Source organism: Balaenoptera physalus (genome assembly GCF_965194825.1).
Source record: "Balaenoptera physalus genome assembly, chromosome: 6".
Lineage (NCBI taxonomy): Eukaryota > Metazoa > Chordata > Mammalia > Artiodactyla > Balaenopteridae > Balaenoptera > Balaenoptera physalus.
Genome location: NC_138885.1, coordinates 55,914,142 through 55,931,978, shown reverse-complemented (window position 1 = coordinate 55,931,978; position 17,837 = coordinate 55,914,142). Strand labels below are relative to the sequence as shown.

The 17,837-nt window shown below is 36.4% G+C and overlaps 1 protein-coding gene across 5 annotated transcripts in view; it reads right to left on the bottom strand.

The window, feature by feature from the left end:
* The window catches only part of SLC4A10 (solute carrier family 4 member 10), a 475,347-nt gene that overhangs the window by 304,871 nt on the left and 152,639 nt on the right, over positions 1-17,837 (bottom strand). For 4 of the 5 annotated variants that reach the window (XM_082464953.1, XM_082464958.1, XM_082464955.1 and 1 more), the window contains exon 1: positions 5,036-6,959. In XM_082464953.1, coding sequence (XP_082321079.1) covers positions 5,036-5,083 — 48 coding nt within the window. In that variant the 5' untranslated portion in view covers positions 5,084-6,959. Of the gene's footprint in view, positions 1-5,035; positions 6,960-17,837 lie in introns of those variants that run through there. The other variant, XM_082464954.1, reaches the window with a different exon arrangement.

Sequence of the window (17,837 nt, the reverse complement as noted above, 5' to 3'; positions counted from 1 at the left end):
TCAAAAAGACTAGAGATATTTGTGCTTAGCACAAGCCTGAGACAATACCTACTACTACTTCACAAAGATTGTCTAATTACCATCATTATTTTAATTCAGTACTCATCTGTTTACTCTATGCTAGAATAGGACAGTGGAAAGAATGATGAACTGGGAATCAAGATGGGGACTCTACACCAAGCTCTTCCATTAACTAGTATAAGTGCCTGCCCTTAAATACATGTCCTTATCTCTATGATGTTCAGTTTCATCATCTGTAAATTAAGAAGTCAGTCTAAAATCTAGTCTCCAATTGATTGCTACAGTCCTTCTCTGACCAAAACATATATGATTGCACAAAATAGATGCATTATATACTAGTTATTCCCTTTTTCTAAATAAGAGCAACACACCCCCAAGGAGTATCTGAGACAACTCTTTCAAGTGGAAGAACATATTAGAACTTTAATTTCCATTTATCTGACAATAAATAAAACTTAACTACTATTTACTATACAGATTGAAAGTAGTATCTTCACAGAAAGCCAAATGATCAAGTGTCATGTATCCTATGAGATATGAGAAGGGAAGAGTGGAAGCTTCTCTACATAGAGAAATGGGTTGAGAGTGGCACCCACAAATCTCCATTCACTTGAAGCATCTTGCAATGCACCGTAGTCTATCTATACCCAGTTTAGACTTCTGAAGCAACTCATTCCAAGGTTAGAAAGAAATGACACATTGGAAGTGTGATTATTTTTCTGGCCATGCTCTCTGACTATTTAAGTTCTTGACCTTAGTTCAGACATTTTGTAACCCTCCATCATAAACTATCCCACTTCCTTATCTGACCCCAATATATTCAGCATAAAATTAACACTTTAGGCTTCTAGATTCTACCACTCATTACCAACCTTAGCATCCTATACATGTAATTTATGTCTATATTCACTCACCATTGTGGAATAACAATTCAAGTCATGAAAGTGGAAATGAGAATTGATTTCTTATACTGCGTTTTGCTTCCTATGTATTACCATGTGTCATGAGTATGTTTTCTTTAAATTCATTTTATAATCTAAATTATAATAAAATAGAAATACCAATATGACTTAGTCAACCTGTGTGCTCTTTTTGTTACTTTGACATTTTAGTCTCATTTTTTTCTTTTCCTTAATACAATAATATAAAAAATTGTCATGACTTTTTTTCACAAATAAAACAATTCAATAACCTGGGCCATTTGGAAACCTGGAATTAGCATTCTAAAAGGTACTAAATTCCACCATCTATGCTATACTACATTACCTTTAAAAAGCGATCTTTACTCTTGTTCCATACCTCAGGGCAGTTTTATAAGTAAGTTCGACTTAAAATAAGTTCCTTTTGGGACATCTGAATTTTAGAAGGGATCCAACATGGACCACTGCATATCACCCAAGATTAAAGGTATAAAATAGAAATATTTGTTTTAAAAATATTCTCCTAGAAGCCTCTTCCATGGCCTAGTAATTTAAAGATTGACCAGTTTTTTACTTGTAGAAGCAAATTCAACACTGACCGTCAACAGAAAATTTGAAGTCATATGCAATATCCTAAACTCCTGGTTCACACTTTTAAAAGATTAATTCCATCCTTACTAAAGTAATGTCACCATCATTACTATTACATATAGTCTCCATATATACCCATCTCAAAGAGCTTATAACAATGGTTAAACATTTGAAGAGAAAATAGCAGTCTCTCAAAGAGTTAAACAGACCCCTATCTCTAGATCAGCTAGATTGTGAGGTCCACGTGGACAGGGCTTTTCTCTGTCTCATTCACTGCTGTAACCCCATCACCAAGAACATGTTTGGCCAACAGCGGGCATTTAATAAGTGAATGAATCTTCTGAACTTTGCTTGTTCCATTGCTTCAGACATAACAGTTAGGTGCTACCAGACTGTACTCTGAGCCTAGAAGAATTGAATGTCCTAACCCTTTGAGTGACTAGGGCCTACAAATGCAATGAGGCCTTGTCCAGCAAAAGAAAATAATCTCCGAAGCTCCCTAAAAAGGACTGAGAGAAAAAGGAACATGTCAGGGCCTCCTTCACACAGACTCTTAAGATGTACTTCAGATATACTAAATTAAGGTAAACACTGGAGGCTTAAAAAGAATCTATTCCACCCTTCCACTTAGGTCAGAATTAATACACTCACTCATTTGGCATACTTAGCCATTCTTATAATTTTTATTTCTCTCTTACTTCTCTATTTACCTACCTCTGACTGCTTCTGTCCCATATCTAATCTTGGTTTTTAATGCCTTTCTAAATGGCTTTCCAACCATACTACAAAGTTTCCATAGCTATAATTAAAAATCCCACCTTCCACCTCCACTGTACAGTGTTTTCCAGTGTTCCATTTCCCCACTTTTCCTTCCTAGCAAATAGTACTGATAAGCCATCTTTCATAAAAGCCTGAAACCTAGAATTTATCTCAATGTCTGTATTTCCATCAACAATTATAATAGCAGCTAACTTTATTGAGAACTTACTAAATACCAGCTACTTCCCATAGATTACTTTATTTACTCATCACAAAACACAAGAGATAAGTACCATCTCCTTCCCATTTTTCAGTTGAAGAAACTAAGGCTTGGTCACCCACCCAAGACTATACAGCATGTAAAGAGCAGTGCTAGAACCTACAAGACTGTGTTTTAAAATATTATGCCATAGCGCCTCTCACATTATTACCTGCAAAGTCATCTGATTAATTTTCTAAAAAAGAGCCCTAAACTATTTCTTCCTTTCTCTTCCAGGCATAAAAACCCCAGCCGAGGATCTGATTATGATAGGCCTGGTTAATAATGCAATGTTAAAAAAAATACTGCTTTTTTTTCTGAACTAGTTTTAGAAGACCTATATTGTAGTTCTGGCTTCATCACTTACACATGTTATTCAAACTCCCTGTGCCTCCATTCCTTATACTTAAAATTAGGACAATAAAATCTGCTTTACTCAACAGGATTCTTTTGAGGGGAAAAGAAAAGGTCATAAAAGCAACTGGGGAAGTTGAAAATACTATACAAGTATAAAAACAGGCCAATAATTCAACAACCTTTCTAGCCTCTCAGGCTTATTTTCCTTATAATGAACTGCTAACATGATTCTCTCTTGACATTAAACTATGTAACTATTTTGTGCTGGCCATTGTCCACATGAAATGCACACTTTTGACTCTTCAAAAATGTCCATCCAACTTACTGCAGACCTTCTTTTCCAGCCAAACTTGTATTTTCTCTACTCTTTTAAGCCACAAACTGACTGCCCATCTAGCCCAATAATGTCATCATCTTCTAAATCTTTCCAGTGAATCCTCATTTGGTCCTAAACCCTTTAAATATTCCCAAGGGGCAATTCATATGCCACATCAAACTGACTTCAGCCTGCTTTTCTAGGACAACTTCCAAACCCCTTCCCCATAAAAATGAGTTTTTTCCTATATCTGAATCTTCCTTAAATCTCCATTCCCCAATTCCTGTGTATAGTTCCTCTCTCTCATCCAGGGTACAATAATACTCTGACATTCTTGACACCCTTTATTCTGAGTACCCGCAGAATCCTAATTTATGTTTCTATTCAAGTTTGGGAATACAGACAAATCTTTTAGTCTCATTTTTGTAAAATAACTCCACTTTGATCTGTAAAGAAACGTCTCTACTTTTAAGCAGGCAAGCCAAGTGGCATGCTTTCCTTTTTTCCCCATCTCTGACACTGCCCCTGCCTTTTATTTAGTCTCCATTCTTGGTGGTGACTCCTGCATTATTCTCATCTCCCTGCTCCCTCCCTGCCCAAGACTGGCGTCCTGAGGAGAACTGGGCATGCTCAGTAGCCACAGCCAATTCCGGGATGCAAACAGGAATCTTTTACAGATTTTGAGCCCGGCAGGAGAGGTAAGGCCCTAAAAATACAGTGGCCCAGAATTTGCTCACACCCCCTGGGGAATCATTTGATTGAAAGATGTGTTCAAAGCCTAGGAATGGACCCAGAAACGGACAGCTTGCCGCCAGTCTCTAGTCTGCAAGGTGGGTCATCAACCTGAGTAACAGAGAGCTGAGAACAGCCCCTTGGCCTGGTTTGGTGCAGGGAGGAGATTTCTGCTGTCCTGAGCTGTGACAGCGCTGATAGATGGCTGGAAGCTAGCGTGTGGCATCTCTGTTGCATCAAGAAAATGTTGTTGTTGTTGTTGTCTTTTTTTCCATGAATACAGCAACATCAGCTGCTCTAGGCTGAGAAAGGATGTGTCTGAAGAACTACAAAGTCTGTGAGCCAGTCGGAGATTGTGGAGAGGAGAGGCAAATCAACTACTCGCCCGAGAACTCACCCTAGATCTAGGGAGGCAGCTTATGACCCAGAGATAAACAGGCTATTTCTAAATGACAGCTCAGGAGCATTTCAGATATTCAAAACTGAATTGTGTGCCTGCCCCCCAAAATACATACCTTCTTTGTATGTGAGCCATGACAACATTTCCCTTTGAGAGAAACTGACAGCACGCACACACACACACAAATGATCCTTCAGTTCTCCTTTCCCCTGGTTTCTGCAGAGACTAAATCTCTATAGCTGCAACAGCAGCAGATTCCCTTACCTCGCGGTCAGGGGGATGAGGAACGGGGAGGAAATTTACCACAGAAGAAACATGATAAAAAGGGGGCTTCTTTGCAGGGGCTTGACTGCATAGCCCAACAGAGAGACAGGCAGTAACAGACAGGGAAAGAGACACACAGCTGTCCCTGCTGCTAAAGCTAGCCATCTCTTCAAACAGCAGCAAACATGAGACATTTCATCATGGTAGTGCATCCATATTGAGAAGGGGAAAAAAAAATCATGTGCTTTGCGTTATGCATTTCAGTCACCCGAGATGGGAGGAGACCCCTGTCCGTACGTCGTGGGAGCTATCCACCACCCCAAAAGTACACTCGCTGAACCTGGCTAGCAGACCACTTGCCTGACAGGTTTTGCTGCAAACGCTGTTAATCTACGTGACAGCAGGTTGTCTCTTACCGTAGGCAGCAGCGGCTCCATTTGGGCTCCCTGGTCTTTAATCTCCATGCTTTGTAATGCCTCTGGAATAAGCACCTTTCTCTGCAGTGTCTTCAGTACCTTACACTCAGCCCGGCACTCGCTCTGCTTAGTATTCGGATCAGGTAGCTCTGAAGCAGGAGGCAATTGCACACTCCAGCTCACCAGAGTCACATGGCTCCTACTCGCTCGGGCGGCTGGCCAGGTTTTGCACTGAACGCCTTGAATCCCTGGGCCGGTAAGAGAGATTTCCCAAGCCCGGTATCACTGCCCACACCTGGCTACTTGTATAAAGTACAGCCTGCAATGCTGCAAGTCTGATGGACACTAAGAATCTCTTATAAGATGCTAACCTCTTATATAGACTAGTCCAACGTGGACTCCAAAGAGCTCAGCCAGATTTTGACACTTTGAGGCAATTCACTTTATTCCCAGAAACCCATAGGAGACAAAATTCAAACAAGATGATGTCGATAGGTTTACTAGGTATACTGCTCTGAGTACCTGGGGTGTTTAAAGACAGATGAGATGACATCAAAATTGGTATGTCTTAGTGAGACTGAACTATGTGCTAACAAAAAAAAAAATCAGCATTTAAGTCATTGTTGACAATAAGAATTTGGCACACAGATACTTTCAATATTTTAATTGTGAGAAACTTAGATAAGTCACACACTATTACAAATAAAATATATTTTTCTATGATTTCCCAACAAAAATAACAGGGAAAGAAAAGTATTTTGAGAGTAGCAATGATCAAGATACTAAAGATTTTTTTTTAACATCTTTATTGGAGTATAATTGCTTTACAATGGTGTTTTAGTTTCAGCTGTATAACAAAGTGAATCAGCTATATGTATACGTATATCCCCATATCCCCTTCCTCTTGCGTCTCCCTCCCACACTCCCTATCCCACCCCTCTAGGTGTTCACAAGCACCAAGCTGATCTCCCTGTGCCACACAGCTGCTTCCCACTAGCTATCTAGTTTACATTTGGTAGTGTATATATGTCAAGGCTACTCTCTCACTTTGTCCCAGCTTACCCTTCCGCCTCCTCACGTCCTCAAGTCCATTCTCTACGTCTGCGTTTTTATTCCTGTCCTGCCACGAGGTTCGTCAGAACCTTTTTTTTTTTTAGATTCCATATGTATGCGTTAGCATACGATATTGGTTTTTCTCTTTCTGACTTACCTCACTCTATATGACAGTCTCTAAGTCCATCCACCTCACTACAAATAACTCAATTTCGTTTCTTTTTATGGCTGAGTAATATTCCATTGTATATATGTGCCACATCTTCTTTATCCATTCATCTGTCGATGGACACTTAGGGTGCCTCCATGTCCTGGCTTTTGTAAATAGTGCTGCAATGAACATTGTGGTACATGACTCTTTTTGAATTATGGTTTTCTCAGGGTATGTGCCCAGTAGTGGGATTGATGGGTCATATGGTAGTTCTATTTTTAGTTTTTTAAGGACCCTCCATACTGTTCTCCATAGTGGCTGTATCAATTTACATTCCCACCAACAGTGCAAGCAGGTTCCCTTTTCTCCACACCCTCTCCAGCATTTATTGTTTGTAGAGTTTTTGATGATGGCCATTCTGACTGGTGCGAGGTAATACCTCATTGTAGTTTTGATTTGCATTTCTCTAATGATTAGTGATGTTGAGCATCCTTTCATGTGTTTGTTGGCAATCTGTATATCTCCTTTGGAGAAATGTCTATTTAGGTCTTCTGCCCATTTTTGGATTGGGTTGTTTGTTTTTTTGATATTGAGCTGCATGAGCTGCTTGTATATTTTGGAGATTAATCCTTTGTCAGTTGCTTCATTTGCAAATATTTTCTCCCATTCTGAGGGTTGTCTTTTTGTCTTATGGTTTCCTTTGCTGTGCAAAAGCTTTTAAGTTTCTTTACATCCCATTTGTATATTTTTATTTCCATTCCTCTAGGAGGTGGGGCAAAAAGGATCTTGCTGTGATTTATGTCATAGAGTGTTCTGCCTATGTTTTCCTCTAAAAGTTTGATAGTGTCTAGCCTTACATTTAGGTCTTTAATCCATTTTGAGTTTATTTTTGTGTATGGTGTTAGGGAGTGTTCTAATTTCATTCTTTTACATGTAGCTGTCCAGTTTTCCCAGCACCACTTAGTGAAGAGGCTGTCTTTTCTCCATTGTATATTCTTGCCTCCTTTATCAAAGATAAGGTGACCATAGGTGCATGGGTTTATCTCTGGGCTTTCTATCCTGTTCCATTGATCTATATTTCTGTTTTTGTGCTAGTACCATACTGTCTTGATTACTGTAGCTTTGTAGTATAGTCTGAAGTCAGGGAGCCTGATTCCTCCAGCTCCGTTTTTCTTTCTCAAGATTGCTTTGGCTATTCGGGGTCTTTTGTGTTTCCATATAAATTGTGAAATTTTTTGTTCTAGTTCTGTGAAAAATGCCAGTGGTAGTTTGATAGGGATTGCATTGAATCTGTAGATTGCTTTGGGTAGTATAGTCATTTTCACAATGTTGATTCTTCCAATCCAGGAACATGATATATCTCTCCATCTGTTTGTATCATCTTTAATTTGTTTCATCAGTATCTTATAGTTTTCTGCATATAGGTCTTTTGTCTCCTTAGGTAGGTTTCTTCCTAGGTATTTTATTCTTTTTGTTGCAGTGGTAAATGGGAGTGTTTCCTTAATTTCTCTTTCAGATTTTTCATCATTAGCGTATAGGAATGCAAAGATACTAAAGAACTTTGAAAAGAATGAATCTAAACAAAAGTGTCCCAAGGACATACCCTTTTGCTTTACAAATCTCAGCAAAAGAGAGGTGGGGGATTCTCTAATCCACAGAAGAGAAAAAGTCAGTTCAAGAAGCTCTTTTGTAGGAAAGGTAGTTGATAATGGTTTTTGAGTGACTATACGTATTTCCTAAGCAAATGAAGCCATATATCACTGAACCCCAGACCAAGAGTATGGAGGTTACAAATGAAGAGGGGTTAAAAGATGATGACAAAATTATTAAGATAGTTTATTTTTAATAAGAAAAATTTCACCAGATTTTAAAAACCCTTCATCAACAGGAGTGAATATTAAATTATCTTCAGCAACACTCGAAAATTTTCCATAATGCTCATCACAGGTGGAATTACAGACAACTTATATCTGTTTTCCTTCTCAATACAATTCCTTATAATATAAACTTCTATTATTTTATAATAAGAAAATATTTTATTCTTTAAGCCTAATGATTAATATATTTGAGTTACAACTTTGTGCAGAGCACATTGAGATGATACCAAGGACTTAAATAACAAGATGTCTGATTAGGAATTTACTAATTTGGGGCTGAACTTGACTTTCTACCATGAACGGATGAATAAAAGCTCCCTTCTCACCCAAATGACCATAATAGATAATCACATACAACTGATTAGAATAAAAATAACTTCTATTTAGAAAGATTATTTCTATCTCATTAGGAAACCCTAAGTCACCCAGTTTATATTTGTTCAAAAAGGATTTAAATATAACTAGAAAAAAGTCTGATTCTTTCTTCCAAAAGTCAAAATAAAAAATAAGACAGTATTTTAAGTTACTTTTAATCAGTATTTTCCTACAATGTATATTATTAAACCATATAGGCACTTTGTTTAAACAACCATTTCTTGAGTGCTTAATATGAGCTAGAGCTACTATTTCTACCAGTATAATAAGACTTATCCAGAGTTTCAATAGCAGATGTTCTACTTCTAAAGATCAAGAAAGCCTGTATCTCTAAAAGTCTCTGATCCAAGATGTTGAATGCTAACCCAGCAAAAATAAAGTGGAGAAAGAGAAACTGATCCTCATTTAATCCACTACCTCTATCTTACAACTCCAGGCTTTAAAATTAAGGTCCATAACCTGACAGAATACATCCGTATACTAAACAAGTTCCAATGAAGGAGTATTGATAACTTCTAGGAATAAAATCATCACTAGGTAGTAGAATTTTTACTAGCGAAACCATAGAATTTGACAGATAGGCTTTTGTGGATCAACTTCTCCACTGATTTGCAAACTCAAAAGGTAAAGGGAACAGAAGGCAGGGAAGAGGAAATCCAAATTGCATGAGCAGCTTTTATTCAACTACATAAATTCTGCCTTGGAGATGCTGATATGTCCTTAGTGGAGGCTAGAAGAAGAAGTAGCTGGGAATATACTTTTTGAAAAATACTCCCAGGTAACTCATATTTCTCCAAGTCCGGAGCTCTATCCACTATAGTCAAGTTTCCTTGGATCCTAGGTGATTAAAAATGCATTCCTATTTAGCCTGTTCTTATTTAGAATTCCAATGAGATTTTATTAGAAGAATTTGACAACCACAACTTCAAACACCAAATTAAATACTGCAAGGCTGAATTTGTCCAAGGAACTGAATGTTCCAGACATTCTACTGGAATGAGACAATAGTCTGATTTTCATTCAGTCAGTCCTACTATGTGTGCGGCACTGTGCTACTGATGCTATTTCCTATCATACCCAGCAATATTAAAGTGGAATTTTCCTCTCTGAGGAATGAAATAAAAGTAGTGATCGGCCAGAAGCCAACTGTACAGAGAGGAATTACAGAAAACACTAAACACAAGGGCCACCTTCCTCTCCAGCTGCTCATGTTGTGGCCAAGAAAGGAACACAACCACCATGGTGTGCTTCCTTCCTTGATCTGTCCTGCATCCTGGGACTCTTGCTGACCTCAATTTTTATTAATCTCCCAAGAATACAAGTCAGCATGCATCCAATGTCCTTTCAGTGCCTACTTCCTTTTGCTATTTTAAGCCTGGGGGTTAAGATATGCACATTAATGCAATGTTTATCTTAGAGAAGAAGCCATCTAATAGTAGTTGTATTTGAAGAAGACACTGGATTCTAAAGATTACTGCCAACACTAGTATTTCAAGAAAATACTTTTCAGTTCTGGTAGTATTGGGTTTCTGGCTTAGATCTCAAAGTCCTTTGCTTCAACCCTTTTTGTATAAAAGAGCTGAACTTTAGGTAGGCAACAAGATCAGAAATATATTCTGAACATTAATACTATGTTGGTGATAATATTACTAGCTTAAGATTAATATTTTGAAAGCTTACTGTTTTTCACATATGTAAAAGTATCATAGCACTATTTATATCTTTTACTTATGTTTATCCCTTTGTACTTCTATCTTTTGGAACCTATACAAATATTCTGAATAACTTAAAGCATATTATGTAGATCTGGCCAATTTATCAATCCAAAAGTATTTAGTTGAATTTAACCAACTCAAGAAATAACAAAAATGCCCTTTCTTGATAGCTTTAAAAATAATGACATTTGACCAATGAGGAAAAGGGTAAGAATTCCCACTCCCAAATCTGCCATACAATAAGGAAATTCATTGTATAATACTAGAGTTTAAAGGTGTCAAATATTACTCCTTTTTACAGATGTTCTTGGCCACCAACCCGATAGTCATGATTCTAGCTATCAACTATCAGAAAAGGAATATATGAAATAATTAGGAAGCTCATTCCAATGACGGGTGAATGTCCAGATTTAAGAGATCCTCCAAGTCCCACTCTCTTAGTTCATGACTGGTTTTTCCAGTCCCAAAGATTGGAACAAAGACTTGATTTTCATTCTTTGCCCCAGTTTAGCCATACAGGGAAACCCATGCAAGGCCTACTCTCTAAATTCAGTACTAGAGGATAGTATCTTAATCCAATTTAACTCAATTCATTAAAGATTTGAGTACCTATCATGTGCTAGCAATGATGCAGGAACAAACAAGAATCCTGTACTTAAAGAGGTCATAGTTTAGAAAAGAAGAAATAAAATATCATTTGACAAGTGCTTAAGTAAAAATATGTTCAAAAAACAGAGGCAGACCAGAAGACAAAATGATTAACTTTTAATAGCATGTTTCTCACCCTTACTGAAGAGATTTACAATTCTTAGGGAATTTCTTTTTGTGGAAAAAAATCTAATTTTCCTTTACTTGTTATGTAAACAAGAAGTATATGCATGCCTCAACTTATTACCTCTCCAATTATCAGCCTTTAAGCCTTATTATCACTGTCTCTGTTAAATGGTCCTGAATGTATCATTTCTATTCCTAACTTGAAAATAATCACTATCACACTTATTACAGAGATAATCTTGTAGCTAAATAATCCTTAACTTGTCCTTTTTCTATACCAAGTTATGAATTACACTAAAATAATCATTATTCACAGTGTCTCATATGTGAATTTTACTATACATTCTCAAATTATGACAAACAAGAAAAATATCTCAGTGCTTATTATTGAGTTTACACCCTCAAAAAAAAAAAAAAAAAAAAGATGACAAATGCCATACAGGAAAAAGGGAAGAAAAACTATCAAAACTCTTTCTCATGGCGATTTCTCAGTTTCATCACAAGCAACCAAACTATTAGTGAAGACAGTGTTCAGATATATTTTATACATGATTTTCAGATACATTATATACATGGCCTTACATTAACTAAGAACCTGAACTTGTATTCTAATTTTACTGTAATTTTCAGAGTTCCACAATTCATATCTTTCCATATTACTCACTTATAAACAGTTTTTTTTCTAATGGAGGGAAACCCCTATCTGAAACTGTAATTTGGGCAATCCATAAAATAATTTTTGTTGAATTGAATTTTTATTAGTCACTTCAACAAAAAGATTTATGAAACATCTATTCTGTAATATATGTTGGTGAAAAGATAAATATTATCCCTGCCTCTCTAGAAAAGGAAACAGATGATTATTTCAAAGTACTACAGTGATAGGAGAATGAGATGTCCAGAATATTAAAGTAGTATCAACTAGGGATACACTGCCCAACTAAGGATTAAGGGGGAAGATAAGACATAAACTAAAGGATGAGTACTGTTTAACCAAGCAAACCAAGGTGAAATCACAAGCCATTCCATTCTGGAAGTTTTTCAAAATTCAGAGCAGTATAAAGATAAAAACGACAGGGCTTCCCTGGTGGCGCAGTGGTTGGGAATCTGCCTGCTAATGCAGGGGACACGGGTTCGAGCCCTGGTCTGGGAAGATCCTACATGCCGCGGAGCAACTAGGCCCGTGAGCCACAACTACTGAGCCTGCGCGTCTGGAGCCTGTGCTCCACAACAAGAGAGGCCGCGATGGTGAGGGGCCCGCGCACCGCAATGAAGAGTGGCCCCCGCTTGCCACGACTAGAGAAAGCCCTCGCACAGAAACGAAGACCCAACACAGCCAAAAAAATTAATTAATTAATTAATTTTTAAAAAAAAGCAAAAAGTATCACAAGTCTCATTAAATAAATCGGCACACATTTCCCTTTAAAAAAAAAAAAGATAAAAACGACAGACATTCATAATCCTACAACCCAAAGATAATCACTGTTAACATTTCAGCATGTTTTATTTATAGATTCCTTTTCAAAATTAGGGGGTGGGATGGCAATTACTTTTTTTTTCCTAACTGGTAAATACTTTTTTTTAAATGTTTTTAATTTTTTTTAATTATATACAATTTTTAAAGGTTACTTTCCATTTACAGTTATTACAAAATATTGGCTATATTCCCCGTGTTGTACAATACATCCTTGAGCCTATCTTACACGCAATAGTTTGTACCTCCCACTCCCTGACCCTTATATTGCCCTTCGCCCCTCCCAACTGGTAACCACTAGTTTGTTCTCTATATCTGTGAGTCTGCTTCTTTTTTGTTATATTCACTAGTTTGCTGTATTTTTTAGATTCCACATATAAGTGATATCATACAGTATTTGTCCTTCTCTGTCTGATTTGTTTCACTTAGCATAATACCCTCCAAGTCCATCTATGTTGTTGTAAATGGCAAAATTTCATTCTTTTTTATGGCTGAGTAGTATTCCATTTTGTGTGTGTGTGTGTGTGTGTGTGTGTGTGTGTATACCACATCTTTATTCACTCATCTGTTGATGGACACTTAGGTTGCTTCCATATCTTGGCTATTGTAAATAAAGCAGCTATGAACATTGGGGTGCATATATCTTTTCAAATTAGTGTTTTTGTTTTTTTCAGATATATACCCAGGAATGGAATTGCTAGGTCATATGGTAGTCCTATTTTTAGTTTTTTGGAAAACCTCCGTACCATTTTCCACAGTGGCTACACCAACTTACATTCTCACCAACAGTGTACAAGGTTTTCCTTTTCTCCACATCCTTGCCAACATTTGTTATTTGTGTTCTTTTTGATGATAGCCACTCCGACAGGTGTGAGGTGAAATCTCATTGTGATTTTGATTTGCATTTCCCTGATGATTAGTGATACTGAGTATCTTTCCATGTGCCTGTTGGACATCGGCACACTCTCTTTGAAGAAATGTCTATTCAGTTCTTCTGACCATTTTTTAATTGGGTTGTCTGTTTTTTTGATGTTGAGTTGTATGAGCTGTTCATACATGTTGGATATTAATCCCTTGTCAGTCATATCATTTGCAAATACTTTCTCCCATTCAGTAGGTTGTCTTTTTGTTTTGTCAGTGGTTTCCTTTGCTGTGCAAAAGCTTTTAAGTTTAATTAGGTCCCATTTGTTTTTTTTTGCTTTTATTTCCTTTACTTTAGGAAACAGATCCAAAAAAATATTGCTGCGATTTATGTCAAAGAGTGTTCTACCCATGTTCTCCTCTGGGAATTTTTATGGTATTCAGTCTTATATTTAGGTCATTAATTCATTTTGAGTTTATTTCTGTATATGGTATTTCTGTATATCTGATTTATGTCAAAGAGTGTTCTACCCATGTTCTCCTCTGGGAATTTTTATGGTATTCAGTCTTATATTTAGGTCATTAATTCATTTTGAGTTTATTTCTGTATATGGTATTAGAAAATGTTCTAATTTTATTCTTTTATGCATAGCTATCCAGTTTTCCCAGCACCACTTATTGAAGATACTGTCTTTTCTCCATTGTATATTCTTGTCTCCTTTGTCATAGATAAATTACCATAAGTGTATGGGTTTATTTCCAGGCTCTCTATCCTGCTCCATTGAGCTATGTGTCTGTTTTGTGCCAGTACCATATTGTTTTGATTACTGGAGATTTGTAGTATAGTCTGAAGTCAGGGAGCATGATTCCTGCAGCTCTGTTTATTTTTTATTTCCATCACATTTAAAACAATGGAATTATCTATTATACATACGAAACAGAAGTCCTTATCAGGAAAAATATAATATCCAAATAACCTTTAAATTTTATCCTTCATTACTATAAAAATATATCTATCCTATTCTCCCATGTTGCATCTGGAATTAGAGAAACTTTCAAAGCCTCTACTTGGGAATGGGACACAGTTCTACTTTCAAATACTACAAACCTATCTGTATTATCTGTCATTTTCTCTCTCTCCTCCAATCCCAAACAAAGGCTCAACTATTGGAGAAAGAATACATGGCCCTCTCTCATTGATACACACTGGCAACTAAAGCTCTTGTTCCTTTCCAGTTCCTCCCCTCCTCCCCTCCAGAGAATCTTCTGCTATGGACAGCCTAGCTCTTCATCTTTTATTACAATGCTGTTATTTAGAAACTGTGTCCACTTGGGTTTAGGCTTCTGAAACTTAAAATTGACTTTCCTATTGCATCATTCATTCCTGAGACATTAAATGACAATGACTAAATTAAAAATATATAAGGCAGTTAAGTAAATGTAGGGGAAAAAAACTTGACTAAGATAAAGAAAGATTATCTTACTTCAATATTAATAAAACAAGGCAAAATTGAACAACTGAAAATTCTGCTTTTACTTGTGATAAGAAATTTAACTTTAAGCATTTAAATTCAATGTCACTTCTCAGGAACACAATCATCTCATAAATCAAGAGAAATATATTAAAAATTGGTTTATTCATTTAATAGACATTTACTAAGTACCTACTATGGGCCAATATTGTGCTAGGAACTGGAAATCCAAAGTCCCTGACACAAGGAGCTCAGAGTCTGGAAGGGAGACAAACACTCAGACATTTCCAGTGACAGTGTGACAGATATATGAAAGAAATAGAAAGGGCACCTAATCCAGATGAGCGGAGGTAGGGGAAATTAGGGAAGACTTCCCAAAGGAGATTATCTCTGAGATAAATTGTGAAGCATATGAAATTTATCTCTGAGATAAATTGTGAAGCATATATTTTAAAAAAAAAAAGTTAGGATACCATTACTAGTAGACATAGCAGCATATACAAAAGCATAGGAAGCATTACTATGTTCACATGCCATACAAATAAAGTTGTAACTTGCTCAATGCAGGATTTAGGAGAAAGGGTAAGTTGGAGTTTGTTTCTAGGTTTGTTTTATTTTTGCTTTTGTTTTTTGTTTTGGTGTTTAAAGTTGATAGTCTCTAAACCAAGATCAAATAATTAACATAGGCAAAGAAACCAAATACTCGACTTGATTTATTGCAAATATTATTTTAAATTGGACATTAAACTATGATCAGAAGCATGTTTTTTTCAAATACAATTGATAATAGAGTTAATAGAAGAATTAATACAATTCACATGACCTTGAAATTCTACCTAGAAAATACAGATGCTATAACCTCAGATGCTCACAAATTAAGAAGTTTTCCATTTACTACATCATCAATGTTAGAGACTAAATAAACTCAGTAGAAATAACTTCATATAAGAATGAAATATTTAAGTCAGTTAACAATTCTCAAGAAAGACCATACCTTATAGGCAAGTATTTCTTAAAGCTTATCCATGGGCAATTTACATCAGAATAACTTTGGGTGCTTCTGAAAATATTTGATTCCTAGGTCCCATCTCCAAAGATTCTGGTCCAGTAAATTGGGTTAAGGACACGGAATCTGTATTTTTAACAAGAGACTCTGATACAGGTGATCTGTGCATCACCTATTTCAAAATTGATTCCCATACTTTATGTTATTCTAACTATAGTCCTCATCTTTCCTAAAAGAAAAACATCTTAACATTTTTATGTTATTGATTATTAATATTTAATAATATTTAATGGCTTAAATATCTATAATTATTTAGCAAACAATACATAGCACTATATTAGGATAGATCCTAAATGAAGAAACATGACACCCACTGTTTAAAAACAAAAACCTACCATTTATTTAGTGTTTACTACATATCAGATACTATGCCAAGTATTTTATATAATTATTTAATTTACTCCTCATATCAGCACTGAGATATGTACATTTAACCTCTATTTACATATGAGAATGCTACATCAAAGTGAAGTTAAATAACACTGAAATTTACACAGCTATTAAGCAGCAGAGTCAGAATTCTAACCCAGGCCATCTGCCTCCAAAGCATTTTCTTTTTGCATCGTGCTATAACCCATCTCTAATTTGTCCAGGTTTCCAAATGAAATGTTTGCCCCAATTCTAAATTACCACAAAAAATAATAAGAGCACCAGATCCAAACTCAAAATTGGTACTATAGACAGAAAATTTTAAGAGTAAACCTGATCAAGCCAAAAATGAAGTATTTGTGTCACCAACGATACACGCAAATTCTGCTTCATATTTAGGCTTGCTTAAGTTCATTCAGAAAAGACTGAGTAAGGAGCATGTGATTCTATGTCTGACAGAAAATAACTGGGGTGATAGCTACTGTGTCAGGGTGAGAATTCCTGCAGTGGCAATGCCTTAAGCCAGTTGGTTTAAGTCTTTCTCTGGCCAAGTAACACACAGCATGCTTTCTCCATGCTCTCTCTTCTATAGACCTGATAACTCACAAATTTCCAATAAATTCTGTTTTAGTGTTAAAGACAGGGAAATATTTATCCAGTTTCTATTTTCTAAGGATAAAAAAGTTCATTCTTTTTTTTTTTTAATATATTTATCAAATGCTTCGTGTGCTAGAGCCTTGACTAGAGCAAGATCTCTATCCTTAAAAATCTCACAGTCTAGAGGGGGTACAGACATGAGAATAATTGCAATACAGCATGACAGATCTTACAATGTAGACTCAGTGGGAACACAGTGGAGGAGAAAGCATTATTACCGCACTTTTTTGATCAAAAAATGATGGGTAATATCTTCATAAGTCTTACTATGTCGCAGATACCCTCTGAGGGCTTTCCCATATTAACTTATTTAACCTTCACATTAGCCCTATGACGTGGATACCTTCCCCATTTTACAGATAAGAATACTGAATTTTCCCAAATCACAAAGCTAGTAAATGGCAGGGATGGGATTTAAGTCCAGGCAGGTTGGCTTCCCTGTGCTTCTTGACCACTACATTACACTGCATCTTACAATGGGCAAGGCATGGAATTGTAAATCTCTGTCCCTTAGTAGTTCTGGAACCATGGACAGATTACTCACCCGGGTACTTCCTTTAATTTCTTTATTACTTAAATAAGAGGCTGGACTAAATGTGTTGTATTCTGCACCAGCATAATACTAAAATAGGTAAAATTGAGGACTCTGACTCAAATTCAAGCCCAGCAACTAATTGGATGAAAAAGCTTAAGCAAGTCAGTCAACACTCTAAGCCTAAGTATCCAAACCATTCTGTATGCTATCACTAAAAATTTCTGGGTTTCTAAATATGCCACATACTCATAAATTTCCAAAGAACATCTAAAAGGAAACTCTTCCAACTCCATACCTCACTGTTAACCAGTCCAATCAGATAGCTGTCTCTCCTACTTCCCTCAACTACTCAGTCTTTGAAGAGTATTCCCTCATTGGCAAAACCAAATATAAACCTACTGATGTTCATTTATGTATTCGTCC